The sequence below is a fragment of the Thunnus maccoyii genome, chromosome 12 (genome assembly GCF_910596095.1).
Source record: "Thunnus maccoyii chromosome 12, fThuMac1.1, whole genome shotgun sequence".
In the NCBI taxonomy this organism is placed as follows: domain Eukaryota; kingdom Metazoa; phylum Chordata; class Actinopteri; order Scombriformes; family Scombridae; genus Thunnus; species Thunnus maccoyii.
The window spans coordinates 23956886-23980586 of record NC_056544.1 but is presented as its reverse complement, the minus strand read 5'-3'; the positions used below and the strand labels follow the sequence as shown (position 1 = coordinate 23980586).

The window sequence follows — 23701 nt, the reverse complement described above, 5'->3', positions numbered from 1 at the left end:
TGATTGTGAAGGAGACTGTGAGAAAGATCCAGAGTGTCTTCTTTGCAAAGGGAGTCATGCAGCATAGGAGGCTGACTGTCCAAAGAGAGTAAGGGAGGCAGAAATAATCAGGGTTAGATCTAAGAAGAGACCTAAGTATGAGGAAGTAGGTAAGAAATGTTATGATGATTATGAGACAATAAGCTAAGGAGGACAAATCAGTGAGGAAGCATGCCGAGTTTTTCTTTTGTAAGGATCAGGTGAAGTTTTTGGCCTTTTGGCCTTGGTAACTTACTGTACTGCTGGAGTAGAAAGAAAATCTGAGAAAATTTTTAATGCAGAATAATTGTAAATGCAGCAAAGAAATTTCTGGGTGTTGTGGGAGTTTCTGGAAAAGGTGCAGCAGCTGTTGTCTCAAACACCTGAAAAATAGAGAATTTATAGCAGAGTGGGAAATGAGTGGGAAGGAGTTCTTATTATTTAGTCAGTGGCGATTTTAGTTTAAAACCAGTAGATGGCGGTAACGCGACATTTTGGATGCTTACCGCTACTAAAAATCAGGAAGGAGAAGAAGAAGAACTATTTCTAGTACAAACGACGGAAAGCCGAAAAGGTCAAAACTGTCTTTTTGCGCTTCCGCGTTGTCAGAAATCTACACCGTTAGACAACTGTAACAAACCAAAAACTACTTGTCGGCAGCAAAGGTATGTAAAGTGTTCCTGTTTTTGGACATTACTCTACTTTAACATCCTTAAACTTCTTACTAACGTTGGTACAGTTGTTTTGTTAACGTAGTTATCGCAAACGCCTCAGGATGCACTAAATTAACAACACCTAGCTTGCTTGCTAATGCTAGCTCACTCACTCTTATCGCTGAGAAGGAGCTTTTATCTCTCTGCCAGGTGGTTGATTAGAGCTTTTTTTTTACCCTTTAGACTACCAACATACCAGAGGAAGGAAGGCTAGAGAGGAAATCAATCGCTGAATAGGATTTGGCTTTTGATTGAAGCGTCGGTTCACAGAGAACATTCGTTTTTGTTGTGTTTGTTTGACAGGAAAACAAAAGGACAGGACGGTGGTGTTATGTCAGCTGACGCCCCCCTGCTGCTGTGCGGCTGACTGTCACCTCCACCACCTCCACCTCCATCATCATCATCATTATCATCATGTCTCTGGGTGACAATCCTCACCTGCTTCTCGGCAGGATCCGGTTCCTGAACAGGTGTATTGAGTGTTTCAGGAGGAGCGAGTCGGTGCCGGAATGTCTGTGTTACGTCCCGAGAGAAGTCTGCTATAAGATCTGCAAGGATTCATCCTCCACCTCTTCTGCATCATCCGGGGCTTCTGCAGGAGGCTCCACGGTCGGGAAGACCCTCGTGTCCGTGTTTGAAAGTCCTCATCAGACGCAACACAGCAAGAAGTCATGCAAGTACAACATTGAACCAAAGAAAGGGACTTGTATCCGGACAACCGGGGAAGAGTACTGTAACAGCCAGGGCCTCTGGGTCAAAATCAATAAGGTAAGAATCGTTACTGCAGTCACATCATCTTAATGCTCAGTGATCTTTGTCTACTGTAAACAGAGATCATATACAGCACTGTGCAAACGTTTTAGGCTCTTTAGATGTTTAGATTCTTGTCCATTATGCAGTATCATCAGGGAGGTGATTGATCGGTGCAAAACTGCAATCTGCAGCAACTAGAGATGTGATTCTGGTGGCACCTGAAAGCTGCTTGGCGTCCTCTTCATCACAGTCTTCATATATATTATAAATCCATTATAAGTTTGTTATCCTGCATGTCTGACCGTCCCTCCTCTGTTGCTCTTCCTGAGGTTTCCTCCATTTTTCCTTATACGAGTCAAGAGTCTAAGGACAGAGGATATTGTATTGCAGTACAGATTGTAAAGCCCCCTGAGACAATTTTAATTTGACAAGTTTACATTATTAATTTCTAATTGACATTGTGGGTGTATGTGATGTGCTGTTGTGTGTAGTTCTGTATTTTGTATGGTGTGTTCTGTGTGTTTTTTCTGTTTTGTACTGTTTGTTGTTGTGCTGTTGTATTTTTTGATTGTGGGGGACTACGGATGCAAATAAGCTTCGAGCTAACTCCGGTGCAGTGCATCTTTAATGTTTAAAACTGCACACTGTCCCAATCAATAAATCAAATGTACAAAGAGGCAGAGGACAACATGAACACAGAACAGCTCTCCTGCCTTCATCAGCAGTTTGGTTTTGTTTGAGCCCACTATAACTTTCATTATATTCTGTGTGCATATTGATTTCATGTATTCATGTCATTATTTTTGAAAGCATCCTCACTTTACTTTTAGTGCCTAAAACATTTGCACAGTACTGTATATCCCTGCTGTCTTTTCACTTTGTGAATTTCATTTCTGTGAAAGGTGCTATACTAAATACTACTACTAAATTTTCAGTATTACACAGTAGCATAACATACAGGTTGCTTTTACACTAATACAGTCATGAAAATGTGACATGAACTTATGGAAAAGTTTTGTAGTTGAAGTGTAATTTAAGTGTGGAAATCCCATAATTCAGATTTATCTTAAAATAATTTCAGAAATATTGGGGAATATACTTAACTGTAAAGATGCCTTAACAGATATCAAATTATTATGAAATAATCTTACATTGCACATGATTTTAGTTCTTCTCTATTCAGTTTCAATGATTTAAAATATGGTGGGAAAACTGTCTGTGTGCAGGAGCAGCTGGAGGAGCACCGTGCAGGCCAGGAGTTGGAGGAGGGCTGGATCCTGGTGTGTAAGCACACAGAAGGAGGCGACAGGCTGGTGCCGGTGGAGTCACCAGAGACTGTGAGCAGACAGCAGCAGCTCTTCGGCTACGACCACAAACCCTGCAACAGGTGGGAGCAGGTGGTGGACGTGCAGAATGCGCTGTACATCGGCTCCAAACCCAAAATAGCTGAGTGTGATGACGCTGCCGTCCAGAAGCTACGGTGAGTCTGTTTGACGTCAAATAAGAGTCTCAAGACTTTCTGGGATGTATTGTTTTTTTACAGCAGCAGATTGATAACAAGCAAAATAAATCTCTCTCAAAATCTAAAGGTATGTTCCTCCCACCTGGGCGTACGAATGCGACGAGGACCTGGTTCACTACTTCTATGACCACATAGGGAAAGAGGACGAGAATCTGGGAAGTGTGAAGCAGTGTGTGACCAGCATTGATGTTTCTTCGTGTTCGGTGAGTAACATACAGAACTTTATTTTCAAACAGTACTGTGCCACTCAAGTATTTGTATATGTGCTGTTTCTCTGATGTATAAAGTCTAGATGTCTAACTATCAGAATAAAGCTGTGAGTATTACCACCGAGCAAGCATTCAGTCTGTTCACTCTGCTCTCTCACCCTGTAGATATTATAGATTTGACTGGAACAACACATACAGTAGTCAGTCTTTAGTCTATATTTTGTTTATTATAACTTTGTTTTAAATGACAGTGCGTAATGTCAGAGGTGTCGCTTATAGTGATGAACCTACAGAGAATTATCGACTCTGCAGCTCCCCTCGGCTTTACGGAGCTTTATCATGAGTGTCAGCTCATTGTTTAGCTGCCCGGCTGCAACTTTACTGTTTGGGTTCACTCTCAGCGCTCGTTTTCAGCTGCAGCAGGTGGCTGTTTTCAGAGACAAAGCTCTAAAAACCCCCTGTGCACTACCTGCTCAGCAGCAAACAGCAAACAGACACAGTTGGCAACTAGCTGGTGAACATAGTGGAGCATTTAGCAGCTAAAAAGTCAGATATTTCCCTCAGTAGTTGGTAGAGAGCAAAAACAGAGCTTAAGGAGAGAGAATATTGGACTTAAATTAACCAGGTGGACAGAAACACGACTCCAAATGAATGATAATGTTGTTCCGTAACTGCTGGATGTGGAAATAAGCAACTGTTTGCTAACAAGTTCAACATATCAGCTTAAAAGGTGAGAATATGTCAATGTTTTGTTCACTTGTTTCTGCTGCCCCCAAGTGGCCAAATAATCAGTTAATGCAGGTTAACGGATGGATTCACAGGTTTGTCTTAAAACATTTAGTCAGATGCCCAAATGAACACTGCACACTGACACTAAAAAGACTGTAACATTGAAAGATATTTACTTGAATTGACTAATTGATTGATTGAATGGCCGAAGCTTCATATAAACTTTTAAATACATTTTTGCACAGAAGGAGGACTGTGGATTTTGTCCTCCATCACTTACATTGTAAGTGCATCATGAAGGGATCTTCTAACGGCCAGTATGAACAGGAGGAAAACAAGAAAAACATCTGTCAATGTTCATTTTGGCACCTGACTGTTGTTTTATGACAGACTTGAAAAATTGTGAACCTTTACTTTAATTTGAGCTGTTATGTTCCAGTGTCAGAAAATGTAATTACAAACACACAAATCTGTTATTGAAAAGTATTTTATTTTATTTGCTGATAGGAGGATCCCAGTGGAGGGGCGAGCTGTTTGACGGATGGCGACACAGAAACTTACTGGGAGAGCGACGGCATGCAGGGACAGCACTGGATCCGCCTGCACATGAAGAGAGGCACTGTGGTCAAGTAAGGAGCTTCTCCAGCTTACATGATGAATAGACTGACAAAAAGAAACAGGGAATGAATTACAGCAGCCGTGTAAACCTTCATTAATTACAATCTAAGGCCATGCGTGAATGTCATCTTTGTATGTTATTAACTTTTATTTGGCTAATTTTGCTTTCAGTAGAGTGTGAGAGGGTGCTTGGGGGTTTTGTTGTGTAATGTGTGTACTGACTGGAATCACTATGACACGTGTTGAATGTCACTCTTGTTTAGCTTCTCCTTCACACACAAATTTGGAAATGTAGAAATGCTCTTATCGCCTTTTAACGTGTCTCTCCTTGCTTTCTAGTAAGCTGATATTGACAGTGGACTCGACAGACGACAACTACATGCCCAAGAGAGTCACCGTGTTTGGAGGAGAGGGAGACAACCTGAAGAAGCTGAGTGACGTCACCATCGACGAGTGAGCTTTTTTAAAAATGTTTTTGCCATAAAGTTCATAAAAACTCTGAGGGTTTGACAGAAATGAGCTTCAGATGACAGTTTAGACGATGCAGATGATAATTCGGGCAGGTATAATGTGCACGGCTGATAAATCTATTATTTCCTCATGAATGAATAAAATGTCTGACTGTTTTCAGTTTTACTTGTTATTGTGAAGCACGTCTGACTTTGCCCACAGTCAACACCAAGAATTTATTTCAGTCTGACTACAGTTTGTTTAGAACCATCTCTGCTCTGTTTTGTCTGCAGCAACCTGATTGGAGAAGTATGTGTGCTGGAAGATATGACATCTCACCTGCCTGTCATCGAGATCCGAATTGAGGAATGTAGAGGTAAGTGGTTTGTATATTTACTCAGATAGTTTCCTTGCCTGCCCAAGCGTCTGCTGTGATATCATAGACTTTAAACTGTGTTTTTCTCTCTCCTGTGCTTTTGCAGATGAGGGGATAGATGTCCGGATCCGAGGATTGAAGATCAAGTCGTCATGTGAACGAGACCTCGGTCTGAACGCTGATGTTTTCCAGTCTTCAAACTTGGTGCGCTACCCTCGTCTGCAGGGCACCCTGCCTGACGTCCTGTACCGCAGAGCGCTGGTCATCCAGAGGTACACCAATGTACATCATACTGCCAGAGATCTCACAGTCACAGGAGATATCAGGGAGATGAATATTTTCCATTAATGTATTCTTTGCATGTGAGACAGAAAATGATTCACTACATTTGTTTAATTTAATGAGAGTTAGTTTCTAATCAAGCAGCCATTTGTCTAACAACCAAACTAAATCACAGAAATAAAGAGGCAGAGGCAACACTCAAATATTACAAAATAATTTATACCATAAATATATACTATAAATAATTTTAACCATAATGCCTCAGAGTTTGTGATGGTTAATTTCTTCTGTCTCACTTCTGGCAGGTTCATCTGTCTCCTGGACAGCGTGCTCCCACACTTGGTGCCTGCCTGGGACTACAGCCTGGGAACCTTCAACCAGATCAAAGTGAGTCATCAAGTAGCTTTTAGAAAATACAGTGTGGCAATAAGCCACAAGAAGCTGTTATTTACAGTGATTTTAGATTCATGATAAAGATATTAAAAGGGATTGAGTTTGAAATACTAAGAAATGTTCAATGAAGTCTTTATTTTAAACTTTTTATAAAATAATGACGTTTTTCTTCTGTTAATCTGTATAAATTCAATAATTATATTTGTTTTTGAGATTTTTTTTAATTTCATTTTTTAAAATTTAACCTTAATTTAATCAGAAAAAACCTCACTGAGATTAAAAACCTCTTTTTCAAGAGTGTCCTGGCTGACAGCGATGAGTAGAAACAACATAAAACAGATAACACAAAAACATACTGTATGTCTCAGAAAAACATCACAATGTCTGAGTGAAAACACTGCAGTTTAAATCATGAATGAAATTTCAAATATAGTTAAATAAAATATTACATCCTGAAGACAATTTAAGATTATTTAAAACAACCCATTGTCTGGATAAAAATAATGGATAAAACGGATAAAATGAATTTGTATATTTGCTATCTTCCCACACATATTAGCTGATACATGAAGAGGCTTTTCATGCCAATAAACAGTATCAGTAACTTACAACGCAGCACTGATAATAACAATCCATTCATGTATTTCACTTGTGTGTTCTTTGGCGCCCTCTAGAGCATAAAGCAGTTCCTGCTGCTCTCCAAGCGCCGCTCGGCCCTCATCACTCAGTGCCTGAAGGACTCGGAGACCAGTAAACCAAACTTCATGCCCCGCCTCTACATCAACAGACGGCTGGCGATGGAGCACAGAGACAACCCCACCCTGGACCCCAGCTGCAAGAACGCTGTGTTCAATCAGGTAATCACACTCGCTGACTGACTTAAAGGAGGAAACGAGAGATTTACTTAACTTCAGTGTCGTCTTTATGGTTTTTATTTCTCCCTTTGCAGGTGTATGAAGGTCTAAAGCCATCTGACAAATTTGAGAAGACTTTGGATTACAGGTATGATATATTTTCCTGACTATGGCTGTCACCAAAGGGCATTAGAGTCTAGAGAAGTAACTCTTAAATCTCTCCTCTGGGTTTGTCAGGTGGCCTGCTCGCTACGACCAGTGGTGGGAGTGTAAGTTCATTGCAGAGGGAATCATTGACCAGGGCGGTGGATTTCGGGACAGCCTGGCGGACATGTCTGAGGAGCTTTGCCCCAGCTCAGCCGAGTGTCCCATGCCGCTGCCATTCTTCTCCCGAACGTCCAACCAGGTAATTACTCACCTGCTGTTGTCTGCCTTTACCTTCACACAATCAGGGTTAGAATTAATTTGATTGATATGGATTAATAATATCTCGGGGAACGTTTTTTTCTGTTGTAACTTCTGTCTTAATAAAAAACAAAAAAACAACTATGTAAAATAATTAAAATCACCTTTAACTCTCGCTGTGTTTACATGTGCAGAAGTTTTACTGGGATCCAGTGGTTGTCTTCTTTTCTTAAACTATCTATCGCTGGTTTCTTAGGGTGCGTTAGAGGCCAGAGATTACTACGTCCCCAACCCGTCCTGTAAAGAGTTCCACAAGTATGAATGGATCGGTCAGCTCATGGGAGCCGCTCTCAGAGGAAAAGATTTCCTGGTGAGTGATCCCTACTATCCACCTACTGCAGGCAGTATGAAGTAAGAATAGATTAAGTAAGAATAGATGACTTGAGTTTCTGGGTCCCATCCTGCAGGTCTTGGCTCTTCCTGGGCTGGTGTGGAAGCAGCTGACCGGGGAGGCCGTCAGCTGGAGCAAAGATTTCCCTGCTGTAGACTCTGTGCTGGTGAGGACATACGATACAATACAAGTGGAAATATTATAAAAAGAATAATCTCCTGCACACGTCATTGCTTCAAGGTAAATGTGGATGTGTTGTCAGGTAAACCTGCTAGACGCCATGGAGAACATGGACCAAGAGACGTATGAGTTCAGGTTTGGCGAGGAGCTGGTGTACACCACCCTGCTGAGCGACGGACAGATGGTGGAGCTCATCCCCGGCGGCAGTAATGTTGCCGTCCGCTACGAGGACCGCAGGGAGTTCATCCGCCTGGTGCAGAAGGCTCGGTTGGAGGAGGGCAAGCAGCAGGTGGGGCTTCAATAGTGTTACATAATTTTTCTCTTTTCTCACCTGTACATTCGTCCTCACGTCTAGTGTGGGTTGGATTTCTGTTTTTTTTTTTTTTTTTTCTCCAGTTGCATTAATTCTTCAACATAATCCATCTGTTGTTTGTTACAGATTGCAGCCATACAGGCAGGGCTGCTGAAGGTGGTTCCTCAGGCGGTGCTGGACCTGCTCACCTGGCAGGAAGTGGAAAAGAAAGTTTGTGGAGACCCTGAGATCACTGTGGAAGCCCTGAAGCGACTTAGTGAGTGTCCAGCTTTGAGTTTTAGCTAAGCCTCTTTGACAATAAGCACACATTTTTCCTGCAGTAGCTGAAGAGATGATGTTATGTTTGTGTTTTGCACACAATGTACATGAAATATCACCAGCAGGGGATGAATTAAAGGAATAGTTTGACATTTTAGGAAATACACACATCAGTTCATTTGTTTTCCCTGCTGAGAGTTAGATGAAAATACCTTCTTCATGTCTGTATAGTAAATATGAAGCTACAGCTAGCAGCAGGTTAGCTTAGCTTAGCATAAAGACTGGAATCCAAACAACTAGCCTGGTCAAAGTAAATTCTAAATTCTCCTCACTAATTAACACGTTATATGTTGTACATGTTTGTTTAATTCATACAAAAACCAAAGTGTAAAGACAACATTTGGCCGTTCTTCATTTTTAAGGGGCTATGTGCCAGGCTAGCTGTTTCCAGTCTTTATGCTAAGCTAACCGGCTGCTGGTGGTGGCTTCATGTTTACCGTACAGATGTAGGCGTTCTATCAATCTTCTTATCAAAGTCTAAGCAAGAAAAATAATGATTTTCCCCAAAATTTTAAGCTTTTCCTGCAAAACTTTTACTCCAATTTATTACAACTTCAGTCTTAGTTTTGCTGTTTTTTTTGTTTCCATCAGTTACAATAAGATTATAATTGTGTGAGATCAGAGAACACAGTGACATCACTACAATGATCGAAAAGGATGTTAACAAATTAATCAGATTATCTAAACCACTTTTATTTGGAAGTAAAACCAAAGTAAAGTCAAAAAGACCAAAGTTGAAATAAACCAGAATTACCTTCTTAAAGGACGGGTTCACAATTTTTCAGGTCTGTCTTAAAACAACAGGCAAGTGCCCAAATGAACATGGGAGTAGGTTTTTCTTGCCATAATTTACAAGTTGTCGTCTATGCAAAAATGTATTTAAAAGTTTATCTGAAGCTAATATGAAGCTTCAGCGTCCAAATGAGTCAAATCAAGTAGATATCTTTCAACATTACAGTCTTTTTAGTGCCAAAGTCCCTCTTTTTGTTACTATACTTCCACCACAGCTCAACAGGGAAACACAAAGAGGGAATTTGACGCTAAAAAGACTGTAAATGTGTCAGATATCCACTTAATATGACTAACTCAGACTGCTGAAGCCTCATATAAGCTTCAGATAAACTGACTATTTTTAATAGTCAGTATGAACAGGAGGAATGAATACAGCGAGAGAAAACTCTTTCACTGTTCATATGGACACCTGACTGTTGTTTTAAGAAACTACTAAGATATTAGTCTGCTAGTGAGGTAAATCCCCAGTAGAAACTTGATTGCAGGTCGTCAGTTAAATACTGTATTAAGGACTCAGCATCATTAATGTTTCGATCTCTCCACCAGCTCGCTATGAGGACCTGGAACAAAGTGACGTTAGAGTGCAGTACCTGTGGGAAGCACTGACCAACTTCACCAACGGTCAGTTAACGCAACATTTTACAGCACACGTCCACTTAGTTGAATGTCTTTTACAGCATGTCCCATGAACAACACATATTGTATCCGTCTGTCTTGCTGTGTCTGTTGATACTTAGTCAACACCTTTGCATTTATGAGATGTGAGATATAAACATTTGTGATGCGTTCTGGGTGACAAAGAATGACTTTTGATTTCCTGATTTCAGAGGATCGTAGCAGGTTTCTGAGGTTTGTAACCGGCAGAAGTCGTCTTCCTGCACCTATCTACGTCTTTCCTGACAAACAAGGGTGAGTGCAAATGCATCCATAAAAGAAATGATTACAGAAAAATTACCGTTTGCTATTGATGGTGAAATATCTGATTTAGAAGACATAAAACGGAACATTTTGCTGTTCATTTCACTATTTTAAAATGTTGTCTATCTCCTGGTGTAGCTCTGAAACAACAGACGCACTTCCACAATCCTCCACATGCTCCAGTACTCTTTATTTACCCAACTATCCAAGGTATATATGCAGAATCATACGCATGTATTTATCTATAGCTGAGACGATAACTTATTTTCTTACATTGAAGTTAATGTTACAGTGATGGCGTCATATCGTGTCCTTTACTCTTGTTTATTTTCTGTCCTGCAGTGCTAAAGTTTGTGAGGAGAAGCTGCGTTACGCTGCTTACAACTGCGTGGCCATCGATACAGACATGAGCCCCTGGGAAGAGTGATCTCTCTGCTGCTTCACTGAATGACCTCTGCACACTTTACAAGTCACCTCTGAATGGAGAAATCTTGCCAAGTTCATCACCATATCTACAGAAATGCCAATAACTCACAGCTGTATATAATAAAGAACTATATGTAAATGACTTCTGGGTTTTTATTCATGACGTCTGGTTTTTGTTGAATGAATCATTAAACAAAGTTACGGCAGGGTTGTGGATGTCACTGTAAGACGATGTCTGTCATTTGGCAAAGTTTCTTTATTTGCTCTACAAATCAAACAGGAAGTATTATGGAAAAAACTAGCGTTTTTGGAGCTCATTGTGCATGATAACTGAGCAGAAACATTGTGTGTTATCGTATCAGATGTACTTCTGGAGGTTCTAGGAGTAGCAGTCTAACCATTTCATAAACATCAAATTCACACACAGAGCAATAATACACAAAACAAATGTTTATTTTTAGTCGAGTGTTCATTCACATTCAGCATATTAAACCAGATTTCTAATAAAACAAAATACTGAGCAGTCTTACAAGATCTTGCAAGTGACTCAAACTGAGGAATCTTAATTAAACCATCTCGTTAACAACAGATAAATATGATAAAGTAATATTAAAGTAGTAAATGAGGATAAAATTCAGTGAAAGTTCATTCATTCTCTTAGAAAGTATACTTCTTACCACAACTATTTAGTTACTCTTTCAGGATTTAAAAAAAAAATATATATATATATGTACAGTTGTGTAAGAAGTGTTCAGATCCTTTAAGTACGTAGGGAGAAGTACCAATACAGCAATGTAAAAATACTCCATTACAAGTAAAAGTCCTGCATGAAAAATCCTACTTCCTACTAGTAAAAGTACATAAGTATTAGCAGTGGTCCAGTGGTTCCCAACCTAAGTGTCTGGCCCTGCCAAAGGGTCACCAGATAAATCTGAGGGGTCGTGAGATGATTAATGGGAGAGAAAAGAAGAAAAAACAAAGTTCTGATACACAAATCTGTTTTCAGTTTTTGGACTTTTTCTCTAATCTTTGATTTTTGGTGAAATATTGGATCATTTGAACTTTTATTGAAATGAAAGCATGTGAGAAGTTTAGAGGGAAAAATCACTATTTGGTGGAGCTGTTAACAACTCATAGACATCTGAAATGTGACCCCAACTACACACTGCTTTTTGTAAGACGTCAAAAGCCAAAAAGGTTGGAAACCACTGGTTTCATCTTTAACAATGTGTTGTATTTGAAAAGCTTGTTAAATTATCCATTGTGTCAAATCTTCATCTGAAAAGTAACTAAAGCTGTCAAATAAATGTAGTGGAGTAGAAAGTACAATATTTACCTCTGAAATGTAGTGGAGTCAAAGTTATACTTGCCTGCAAGTCTTATCATTATTATCATTATTATTATTATAAAAACATATGATACACTCATATAATATGATGCAGTACTATTATTAATCTACCAAAAGTATCTAAAATTGTCTCCACATTGATGAACTACAAAATTAAAATGCTTTTAGATGTATTTGTTAGTGATAAAAACAAACAATATAATATATTGAAATAATACAACACTGTAAAAGAAGCCAGTCTGCATTTTGCTAAAAATACTTCTTTTCTTTTACTTGTAGTGGAATAATTTTAGACGACAGTATTTCTACTTTTACTTAAGTAAAGGAGCTGAAAACTTCATTTTTCTTCTTCTTCTTCTTCTTCTTCATTGACATAAAAAGTTATTACCTCTTCCACAAAGTCATTATATACAGAATATCAAAATATTTATCTTACAGTTCGAGAGGAAAAGCAAAAACAAACAAACTCTGAGCTGAGGGGAGTGACAGCTCATATAAAGATTTTTAAGTTAAAAAAATCGGGTATTAGTAGTTAGTAGTAGATAGTTTTTACAGCCCCTCGATTAGAGGAAAATCGACTGAATCAATGTTTGACTTCCTTTGTGAAAACCAAGGGGTTAGGCTATACCTTTTATACAGTCTATGGGCTATACCTGTAAATGTTATGAATATGAAATTTAGCCAATAAGATAAAAATATTTGTAATTTATAGCTGGTAATACCATTTAGTTTAGTTAAGTTATATGCTAGTATTCCAAACAGCACGTTTCCAAAAATACTATAATATTTTCATCAATATGGCGGCTGATATAGATTCAAACGTTGTTCTAAAAGAGTCTCACAAAAGAGCAGCGCCAACATTAGTGAACAGCAGTCTGAATACTTATTTCACCACTGACGGAAACATAAACGGGTCATTATAAGGATTTAAAACGAAACCTCACCCGAAGAGAATATCGTTCGCTGCGTCGTGAATTCTCGCGAGAACACGTAGCTTCAAACCTCCCCATGAGCCTCTGCGGTTCCTCTTTCTAGCCGGCGCCTGAGAATGGGTACGTGTTTTCATGCTCGGGTCGGAGGGAGAATCCGTGTCCATCTGATGTTTTAAAGAAGGATTATTCCAATCATGGTTTGCTATATTGAATCTAAATGTCCACTAAATAGATGAAGCTTTAACTTTGGTGTCTGCAGCCAGTTGATTTTATTTTAATCAAGTAAATTTCCGATGGATGTCTGAAATGCTCCAAGATGGCTTCCTTCGTTGGCCGCGTAGTTAGCCGCTGATGCTTAAGTGTGCTTGAAAACTGAACGTTTCAGTCGTTTGTGAGGCTTTAGGAGTTTATAGAAAGATGCATCGCTGTGTGCTGAACATTTCACACGTTTTCGAGACTATTTTCATGCTTGTTTGAACAGTTGTAGGAGCGTCTGCTAGCATTAGCAGTAGCTTGGCCGTGGTCATGTCATGCTGCTGCACGGAAACACTTCACAGGTTTTTGAGTGAATTTTGCTCAATTTACCTTGAAGTTGTGACTGAAAGCAAGCTATTAAAATTATATATTAGCCCCTAAACGTGCATACTGGCTAGAAAAGGTGATAGAATAATGTTAAGATCTCCAAATGGCTAAGAAGGTGGCCATCATTCTATGCTAGTCTTTCACATTGTCACATGTACACCGTTTGGGTAGACGAGGATTAAAAGCACAAAATGCCCAGATTGGTGCGTTTATCCATTAGTAAGGTATTGAAACTGTATTTTAACAACTGAGTTTTGTGTTGGCTGGACAAAAAGTGATTTTTCTGATGTCAAGATGTCGAAATGGCTTTTAACGGATTATTCGAATTAAGTCTTTAATCGTTTTTTGTGATATATTGGATCATTTGAATTTTTATTGAAATGAAGCCATGTGAGAAGTTGAGGGAACATTTCTTCAGATCTTCATTGGAAAAGTAATTACAGTATTGCTGCTTCTGTTTTTATTAGTAAGGTATTACAATTGTATCTTGAACAATTGAGGTTCATACTGGCTAGAAAAGGTGATTTTTCTGATGTTAATGGCTGTAAAAATTAGTCTGCTGTGATCGTCTTGATATTGTCACATGGTCATCGTTGGGATAGTTGAGATCAGGGTTAAAAGCACAAAAGTGCATCATGTTCTTTACCCAGTTAAAGTGGACATTAGGGACCTGTAGCAAATTGATGCTTTTGGTTTTATAATGAAATTTAAGTATAAATCGGTTTATTGGAGTAGTTTAACATTTTCCAACATACAGCTGTGTTAAGCCATGAAGGGAACTCTTGCTTGAGTGACATGATGAAGCTTTTTAAGCGGAATCCAAATAAATCATGCGGACAACCTACCTTGGAGAACTGATTGCTCAAGCAAAGAAATTCACTTGTTAATATCCTGCGATGTGTCCATTAGTCTAACTTTTTTCCCTGTTTCACTTTTTCCAGGTATCTCAAGGGACAACTGGCATAAACGCCGCAAGACCGGCGGTAAACGCAAGCCCTACCACAAGAAGAGAAAGTATGAGCTTGGGCGCCCACCTGCAAACACAAAGGTAAATGTAAATCACTCGCTACCTGCTGAAACTGGGTTCAATGTGATGTGGCGTGGGTGATGAAAACTTGACCTTAGGTAGGTCTTTTTTTGAGCTGTTTTGGTTCAAAGCTTTGGACCTACCAATGTTAGGACTTGTCATAGTTACACTGACACGCTTTAATGCATGTTAATAGAACTGATCTTTATTTTTCCTTATCAGTCTACAGTTTGTAGCATGAGTGACCTGAATCAGATACATTAATAATCACAGCACTAATACAAAATGCCTGTTTCTTTAGATCGGACCTCGTCGTATCCACACGGTGAGGGTCCGCGGTGGCAACAAGAAGTACCGTGCTCTGAGGTTGGACGTTGGTAACTTCTCTTGGGGCTCTGAGTGTAAGTTTCTATGAAAAAGCTCTTAAATTTCATGGGACACTTGAGTCCTTTCATGTGGTGCACATCTTTCAGTGAGGATAACTTTGTCCAGTTCTGCTACTGAATGAAAGTGATGCTATATACGACTCTGAGAAAGACCTGTTAGCCACACTGACTATGTTTGGAAATGTTAATGATGCATTTCATCAATGTGGTGGTAGTTAGCGGATCAGAAGTGAGATCTTCTTTTTCTAATTTATGCTTGATTTTGTGTACACAGGCTGCACACGCAAGACCAGGATCATTGATGTGGTCTACAATGCCTCCAACAACGAGCTGGTCAGAACCAAGACCTTGGTGAAGAACTGCATCGTCCTCGTCGACAGCCTTCCATACAGGCAGTGGTATGAGGCCCACTACGCCACTCCTCTGGGACGCAAGAAGGGAGCCAAGCTGGTATGCTGGAAAATACTAATGTTTCATCTAAAATCTTATAAAATGGTGTTAAATATTATAGTGGCACATAAATTTCTGTTTTGGCAGTGTGTTTGCACAGATACTACGATGCTGCAATGATAGCTGTCAGGTTTAAAATGCTCGAGTGCATACATTAGAGGATGCTGGTCTTGAGATATAATGTGGATAAAGGTCAAGCAGGTCAAGTTTTTTTCAGTAAAATTAGACTTTGGCTGAGGGTTTTAAGAATGGTCTTTGATTTAAATATGACCCTTTTCTCAGCACAATGAGCACAAGATGATAAATGATGATTTTTGCTAAGTGTCTGGTTTGGTGCACGTCTTTCCATGAAGATAACTTTGTCCAGTTCTGCTACTGAATGGAAGTGATGATAATTAAGACTCTGAGAAAGACAAGTTGCCTATACTGACACGTGTTTCAGTGTTAAATACACTTAAATAAGAATAAATATATACCCTCCCCCAATATTAGCTTGTTTACTCTTCTAACAAGTGTTTTTATGTCTGTCTAATGAGACTTGTTCCTTCTTCTGCTGTAGACTCCTGAGGAGGAAGAGGTTCTGAACAAGAAGAGGTCAAAGAGGACCCAGAAGAAGTACGATGAGCGTAAAAAGACAGCCAAGATCAGCCCCCTCCTGGAGGAGCAGTTCCAGCAGGGAAAACTGCTCGGTGAGTCCCAACATGTGCAGTGTTTTGCTGTCGTAGCTCTACGTTATGGCTGAGTTCAGAATGACGTTTAATTACTAACAGCATCAGTGGACCGCTGCTTTAAAAACTTTTTACTTTTACTGTCAAGTCATTTTCTAATCCATCTCAGTGCTTCAGGCAAAAGACATGCAAGCATCGGTTACATGCATCTTAAAAAGGATTGCAAATGATTATTTTCTTTGAGAAAATCTGTAGATTAATTGATAATCATTTGGTCTATTAAATGGTCTCTTCAAATGTCTTTTTTTCCCCCTCTCTATTCAAAAATCTAAAATCCAAAGATATTTAGTTTAATATGTCAAGATTAAATGAAAAATACCTTTTTAATCCTTTTACATCACATCTCCAGTCTTATTGTGCACCCATTAAAGAATATATGTCAAAAAATAGATTCAAATTAATTTCTTTGTATTCTTATATCAAAATCCAATCATTTTCCCCCCCCTATAAAATAAAGTTCATTCATCATGAAACGCCTACTTTTCAAGGTTCAAATCAAATTCCTCCCAATGTTACGTCCACTTGTCTGTCCTGTTTCACTCAGAAATGCATCACAATATGAAAGCTAAATACTCTGAAAATGCTGTTTCATCTAGACTTTTAAAAATGACTTAAGCCATTATTCACTTATCAAAATAGTTGCTGATTTTCCATTGACTAATTGTTGCAGCTCTAGTCTTATATTAACTTGGATACTTAGGTTATTTTTTAGTGTTTAACCTGGCAAACAGTATTTTAGTCTCATGCAAATCATCCTTTTCTTTTTTTGATAAATAAGTAGTAGTGTAAAACCTACAACTTCTAATTTGTTTTTAAATGCAAATTTCCACTTGTCATTGATACTTTGAAGTAAATTTGACATTCCTGTAGGATAAATTTGTTGCTCCTGGGTATTGAAATTTGGAAAGCGAGATAGCAGCACTGAACCCTTTTTTTAATTACAACCAAAGCAGTCATCTGCTCAGTGGCCATGAGATGAGACTGGTTTTACTGGAAACTTACTATGTTCAGGTTGTCCATCTGTTTGTCCCATTCTCATGAACATGAAGCGCAATTTGGCACAAATGTCCACATGGACTAAAGGATGAACTGGTTAGAATTTGGTAGTCAGTCCCTGACCTCACAAAACACGTTTTTGGCGATAACTAAAAAATCATGCTAATTAAGTTTCACCAAAATATCTAACAGGATAAAATCAGGAATTGATCTTTTTTTTAATATCCAAAAGGTCAAAGGTCAAACTTCACTTACTTCATAATGTTCTGCAAAAACACTTTTCTGGCTGTTATTCAACGTCATAACTCAGGAACAGAGGAGAAGATTGTGACCATGACCAGATACTGAATTGGTGACACTAATCTTGGTTCTAACCTTGAAACTGTGGTGACTAGATGTTCTGTGCTGCCGGGTTGAAGGATTTGTAGCGTCTTTGCAGCAACATCCATATCTGAAGCTTTGTCTACTGTCTTGGTCACATTAAGAGACTTAAACTGAAAATTCTGACTTATAGAACCTAAAAAATCCTGCCAACTTTCCTTTTTCCTCTACTCAAGATTGAGTTCTTAAATTATTCATCTTCATGGAGATTGTGACGATGTTTAATTGTACGGTTCTGTAACTCAAGCTGACATGACGCTCCGAGATTATTTGACTGCATTCTTGTTTATTCGAGACAGTTTTTATCCACCTTCTCTAATCCTGTTCGCCTCTCTCCTCCTGCAGCTTGCATCGCCTCCAGACCCGGCCAGTGCGGCAGAGCAGACGGCTACGTCCTCGAGGGCAAGGAGCTCGAGTTCTACCTGAGGAAGATCAAGGCCAAGAAAGGCAAATAGATGTACAGCTGTTTGATACGTCAATAAAATCCAAATGTCCCACAACTATCTGCTGTCACTGCTTTACTCTTTATTTTATTGCTACAGTGAAAGTTCAAACAAATGGAAATAAACATTTCCCTGTCAGGGCACCAGTGTTGGAAGAAGTATTACAATATTTAACTCAATAGCAGCACCACAATATTGCAAGTAAAAGTTCCTCAATATTTTACTTCAGTCATGGTAAGAAATATCAGCTTAATGTAAAGTATTGTACTTGTTAGCAGAATAGTTTCACAGTAGTATACACACTACATTGTAAATTATACTATGGATAAAACTGCATCAACATAAGATATTGAGTTGGAGCTAAATTTAGCTGTTTTTGGTCTCATCTACAATACAAGATCATATCGTATAAATGATCGAAGGTTGTGAATGTTAAATCTTAAGTCAGGTGTCCATATGAACAGAAAGAGGTTTTCCTTGCTGTAATCATTCCTGCAGTTCATACTGGCTGTTAAAAGATCCCCTTAAAATGTGCTTTCAATGTCAGTGATGGAGGCCAAAGTCCAGTGTGTCCACACAGTTAGTTTGTGCAAAAATGCATTTAAAAGTTTATCTGAAGCTTATATGAGGCTTCAGCAGTCTGAGTTAGTCATATCAAGTGGATATCTGACACATTTACAGTCTTTTTAGCATCATATTCCTTCTTTGTGTTTCCCTGTTGAGCTGCGCTGGAAGTATAGTAACAAAAAGAGGGACTTTGGCACAAAAAAGACTGTAACATTGAAAGATATCTACTTGATTTGAAAATATTAAACACATTTTTGCATAGGAGGAGGACTGTGGGTTTTGGACTCCATCACTTGCATTGTAAGTACATTATGAAGGAATCTAACGGTCAGTATGAACAGGAGGATGATTACAGCAGGAAAAACCAGTTTCAATGTTCATTTTGGCTCCTGACTTGTTTTAAGACAAACTTGAAAAATTGTGAACCTGTCCTTTAAGTGTTGGACAAATACATCTTTTCTCTGAAATTCAGAAGTTTAAAGTAGCAGAAACTACTAAAACTGTGAGCCTCAAAACTACTTAAGCAGTGCTATTTAGTTATTTTACACCACTGCAGATTACGCTCATCTATAACAAAAGCAAGAGTGATTTAGCTCCTAAAAGTGGACCAACCCCATCCTTCTGGGGTTGACCACATTCTCCATTTTCCTGGACGTGTTAATCAGTTAATGAATATGGAACAGTTATGTGATAGATGTCGACAGTTTAAAATGAAACTGCATTTCAGTACAATTACATTATTAGCATTAACTTTAGAAGTAATGTATTCATTGTCTAAAACCTGTCAGACATCTCATAGCTGTCAACATGTTGAGGTGTGTAATTCTAGTTTAGGAGCAGATTATCTTAAGAGTTTTCACTTTGCATTACTGAATCTAAAACAGAATCAACAGTATTGAAGAGTATTTAAATAAATTAAAGGTAACTCCAGTTGTCAGTTGCTCTCAATCAACACTCAGAGCCAAGAATATGCGTGTAGGAAGATAAACAACTGAACTGGGATCCACAAACTGCATTTCAGTAACTTTTAGTTAAATCAGTTAAATGTGAATTTACAAATTTGCATCACTAAATTATAATACCAACTAATAAGGTGTTTCCTGCAGTATTACTTGATCTTGTGGTCCTGTGCAGGTGGATGGGCTCTGTGTCATAATCTAGTTTGAAGACCTTTAGTGTGTGTTGTGCCCATATGGTCCATGATCTTAAATGATCCCAACCGAAGATGAGTGTTTGAGCTTCACTTCACTGCTTCACAAAGTGATTTATTGGGTGTCACAATTTTACCATCTTACTGGGCCAGTATGGGCTGAGATGGAGCAGGCTTCATGTAGTTCAGTGTCTTCAACATCTAAAACCTGATGAACCTCACTGTGACTAGCACAATGAAAATATGGTCTAGTTTCAGGTCTCACTTGAAGTATAAACTGCTTCTACTGTCTGTTACAGCCAAAGCTCTATTTCCATCTTCTCATCAAAAGTCTTTCAAGACAATAATTTCATCCCCCTTGAAAAAAATTACACAACAGTTTGATAAACCACACTCCCATTTCTACAGGTTCAGGTATGTAATTTAGTTCAAAAGCTCTTGGTCCCCTTCTCTTCTCCACCAACATGTGGTTAGCTACCACGACTCAACTGATAAAAGGGCGATTTCACTGTATTTTTCCCATCCAGACCACATTTTAATGAGTCTCTTGAGTCTCTTTGTTAATCTAGTCCAGGTTTGACAAGTCTAAGTATAGTGGTTTGGATGGGAAAATACAGTGAAATCGCCTTTTTTGTGTTTTAATAAACAAACGAAAGGTTTCACAAATATGAAAGTGGGTCTAAACAGTGTTAAGTCTTTTTGCTATGATGTCTAACACGTTTTCATAAGTGTAAGTGGTGAAAAAACAGAATCAGCCGCTAAATATCAATATTTATGTTTCCCTTAACTTTCCCCTTAACGCTGAATCGGAAGCTGCTTTGTAGACTAAATGTTAAAGTGCTAACTAACACTATGTGCCCAGCTGATACAGAGCATAATACCAATGGATGTATAATAAGATCTTAACATCCATGGTAGTACTCTGCAGTGTTTCTGAGCTCACACTTACAATTACTCTGCTAGAATTTAAAACATTAGGTTGTAGGTTATAAACTTCTCACATGGTTTCATTTCAATAAATGTTCAAATGATCCGAAATATCGGATCATGTGAAAGATGAAAAATCAAATCAAATCAAAATCAAAGATTAGAGAAGTCATTTTACTGTAGTTTTGGAGGAAATTAAAGGGAAAGTCACTCAAAAAGTCAAATTATCTATTATTAGAGAGAATCTTCCTCTATATTTGGATGCTAATAAAAACTTTTCCTTTAGAGGTTTGCTGAAAATGTCAGTTGAATCATGTTTAATGTGACCCTGAATAAGACTTTATGAAATATGAAATCAGTTTACTGTACAGTTGTGGAGACAATTAAAGGGAAAGTCACCTCATTAGTCAAAAACTAAGAGATAATTCCTTCAAGTTTGAATTCTTTTAAAAATGTTTCCTTACTAGGTTTGCAAAAAAATTCAACTGAATAGTGACCTTGACTAAGACCATATAAAATTTAAAGTAATTTTAGTATAAAGTTTTTGAAAAAATAAAGGGAAAGTCAGAAAGACTGAATATTTCTTCACATTTGAATGCTCACAAAGACCTTTTCTCTCATGAGGTTTGCAGGAAATTTAATTGGAAATCTGTTGAACGTGACCTCGACTAAGACCACATCAAATTTCAGGTAATTTTAAAGTTTTGAAAATTAGAGTGAAAGTCACCTTGAATGTTAAAACATCTGTTGTAAGAGAATATTTCTCATTTGAACACTCATAAAAACGTTTTCTTATGAAGTTTTTCTGGAAATTTAAATGGAATTTATCATAGCTGGTGTCGTCTTTTGTTGTTGTAGCAGATAATTTTTTTGTGTATCATATAACCTTGAAGTTAAAAACTGGTAACTGGCGGGTCCCAAAGGTCCTCATTGAAACAGGTTTGCTGTAATTTGATTGATTGCAAATTTGTTTAGGGGATATGCATCACTAAAGCAAAATATCACCTCAATTGATAAGGGCCTCGTACATTATCTATTGGGCTACCTGCCTTGTCTACCTGCATAGAGGAGTCCTGGTTAAATACATTGTATTTAAGATGACTTGAAATAAGTGCCTCAACTGTACAGTCTGAAATTGGCAATTTCAAATAAAATCCTTGCTTCAAGTGTTTTGGTTATTCAATATTTACTTGCTAATGACCAGTTTGCTGCATGATTCTGGGAGAAACTGGAGCACCCGGGGAAAAAACAATGCCAAACACTGGCCTGCTAACCCTGCACTTCCCTGCTGCCCCCCTTTTTGCTAGATGAGGTTGGAGCCCAATAAGCAGTTAGGGATCCCCATGAAAGATCTCATTGAAGTGCCAGGTAGGGTACTGTACCTGGCACTTCAATGAGACCGAGGCCCTGAGTGAATTGTGGGACCTGACCTCAGTGGGTAGGCCCATTTAACCGTCATCTTCACTGCTCAGCATCTCGCTGTTCGCTGCCAAGATTGTGATATCTGACGATGTCCTCGAATATGAGTGTAGCATCGCCCCTGGCAGTCAGCACAGTGAGTCCTTTGCAGATCGCACGGCGAATGAACGCGATAAAGAGGAAGCACACAAGGCAGATCCCTATCAGTAGTATGCAACTCAACCGAAATGTCTGCTTAATGCCCTTCATACCATGTGGCACTACAGAAATAACAGCTGCAGTCCTGACTCTTGTCATGGAGCATGCAGCATTTTGTGCCTTGGGAGTAGCAGTAACGATCCCTCTCTGTGCAATGGAATATGCAGCTGGAGCAGCAGCTACAATTCCTGCTCGTGTTATGCGAGAAACAGCAGAAACTGCTTCTTCTGTCCAAAAACTACCGCCAGACATTGTTGCTTGGATATAAGGGAGACCAACAAGCCCAAAACTGCTAGCTCCTCCTAAAACATATGTGTTTTCCATAATGTTTCTATTACACCACATTCCCAGCTGACGAACAAGGCAAGGCCTTTGACGTCTTTTTGGGGACTGGCGTCTATGAGGCCTCAGAAGGAGCGCGAACATCGTGACATTCTCACCAAGTCTTTGCCGCTGCTGTGTTTCCTCACTGGTAACTGGTGGGACACTGGCAGCGCCGGGAGGAGTCTGCGATGTGGATGGCCAGTGACAATCTCTCAAACTGGCCTCAGGCTGCTGTACTGGCAATGGAGCCTCCAACTCATGTTTATGTCTGGCGGGTTTTGGCTTGTTGAAACGAGAGGGTGCTGGGGGATGAGGGTCCACTAAAGCCCTCACCGTCTTAGTGACGAAATTACCCAAAAAGAAGGCGAGATGAAAGAAGGGCATGTCTGTCAGATGGAGTCTGTTCAAGTTAAGAATCAGCAACACAATCTAATAGATCGTACAGAACGACTGGTTTCCGTCCTCAGTGATGAGTGCAGAGTAACTGGTCTGTACAAAGATCCTCAGTTAATGGACTGTTGGGAGAATGGAACTCTGTGACATCACAAAACAGCAAAAGCTGTTCCAGAAGGGGCGGGCCCTTAGAACGGGGTGGGCGGGGCTTAATATCGGATGGGCGGGGCCATTGGGTGTGTTTTTATTTAAAGATCCCTTCTAGATGTGTTTTAAGATGTATATAAAATACTCGACTTTGAATAATAATGTGTGTCTGATATGATTTTTCCACAAAAAAAGTTATTTAAGTTTTTTAAAAATTAAAATTGTTAAAATTACATCCTCTCTTTCTCCCTCTTTAAAAATGATTCAACAGTCAAACTCTGTACATATATTATTCTGCACAGTGAAGCTCAAACATTCAACTGTAAGAAGAAGAAGAAAAACATTTTTGAGTGGAGGGGGACTTTAAGTTGTTGTTGTTTTTTAAAAAATTAAAACCATATAACATTGTAAGTTTGTAACAATAATGCAATTTTGTTTAAAATGTGAGAAAGTAAATATGATTTTAGAGGAATTTGCATGTTTGAACAACTAATTGTGAGGACCGATGTAAAAAATCGGCAGTAGAAAACGTAGAAAATGTTTAAAATAATGTACTTAACAAATATGAAAATGGATGAACATTGACATAGCAGGATATGTAAATTGTTATTTGTTGTTTGATGTTACCTCTTGATGTCAAATA

General features: G+C 38.8%; 2 protein-coding genes and 3 non-coding genes across 5 annotated transcripts; all 5 read left to right on the top strand.

Moving 5' to 3' along the window:
* Positions 1–576: 576 nt before the first annotated feature.
* On the top strand, positions 577–10802 carry hectd3 (HECT domain containing 3). Its single transcript, XM_042428669.1, has 20 exons — positions 577–683; positions 1035–1499; positions 2711–2964; positions 3074–3209; positions 4452–4573; positions 4902–5015; positions 5306–5388; positions 5495–5660; positions 5976–6057; positions 6738–6920; positions 7013–7065; positions 7155–7323; positions 7579–7692; positions 7790–7879; positions 7976–8182; positions 8333–8462; positions 9863–9937; positions 10144–10225; positions 10373–10444; positions 10577–10802. Exons 2-20 carry the CDS (start codon positions 1146–1148, stop codon positions 10659–10661), a joined length of 2571 nt encoding a protein of 856 aa, XP_042284603.1. The 5' UTR covers positions 577–683; positions 1035–1145; the 3' UTR covers positions 10662–10802.
* Positions 10803–12970: 2168 nt separating this feature from the next.
* Positions 12971–17993, top strand: rps8a (ribosomal protein S8a). Its single transcript, XM_042429783.1, has 6 exons — positions 12971–13060; positions 14464–14570; positions 14851–14950; positions 15210–15385; positions 15945–16074; positions 17836–17993. The coding sequence occupies exons 1-6, from the start codon at positions 13057–13059 to the stop codon at positions 17943–17945; spliced, it is 627 nt and encodes a 208-aa protein (XP_042285717.1). The 5' UTR covers positions 12971–13056; the 3' UTR covers positions 17946–17993.
* On the top strand, positions 14620–14728 carry LOC121909506. The gene has a single exon (XR_006099464.1). It is a non-coding gene; the product is annotated as a small nucleolar RNA SNORD46 (small nucleolar RNA).
* Positions 15017–15085, top strand: LOC121909505. Its single transcript, XR_006099463.1, has one exon. It is a non-coding gene; the product is annotated as a small nucleolar RNA SNORD38 (small nucleolar RNA).
* LOC121909504 lies at positions 15728–15796 on the top strand. The gene has a single exon (XR_006099462.1). It is a non-coding gene; the product is annotated as a small nucleolar RNA SNORD38 (small nucleolar RNA).
* Positions 17994–23701: the final 5708 nt, after the last annotated feature.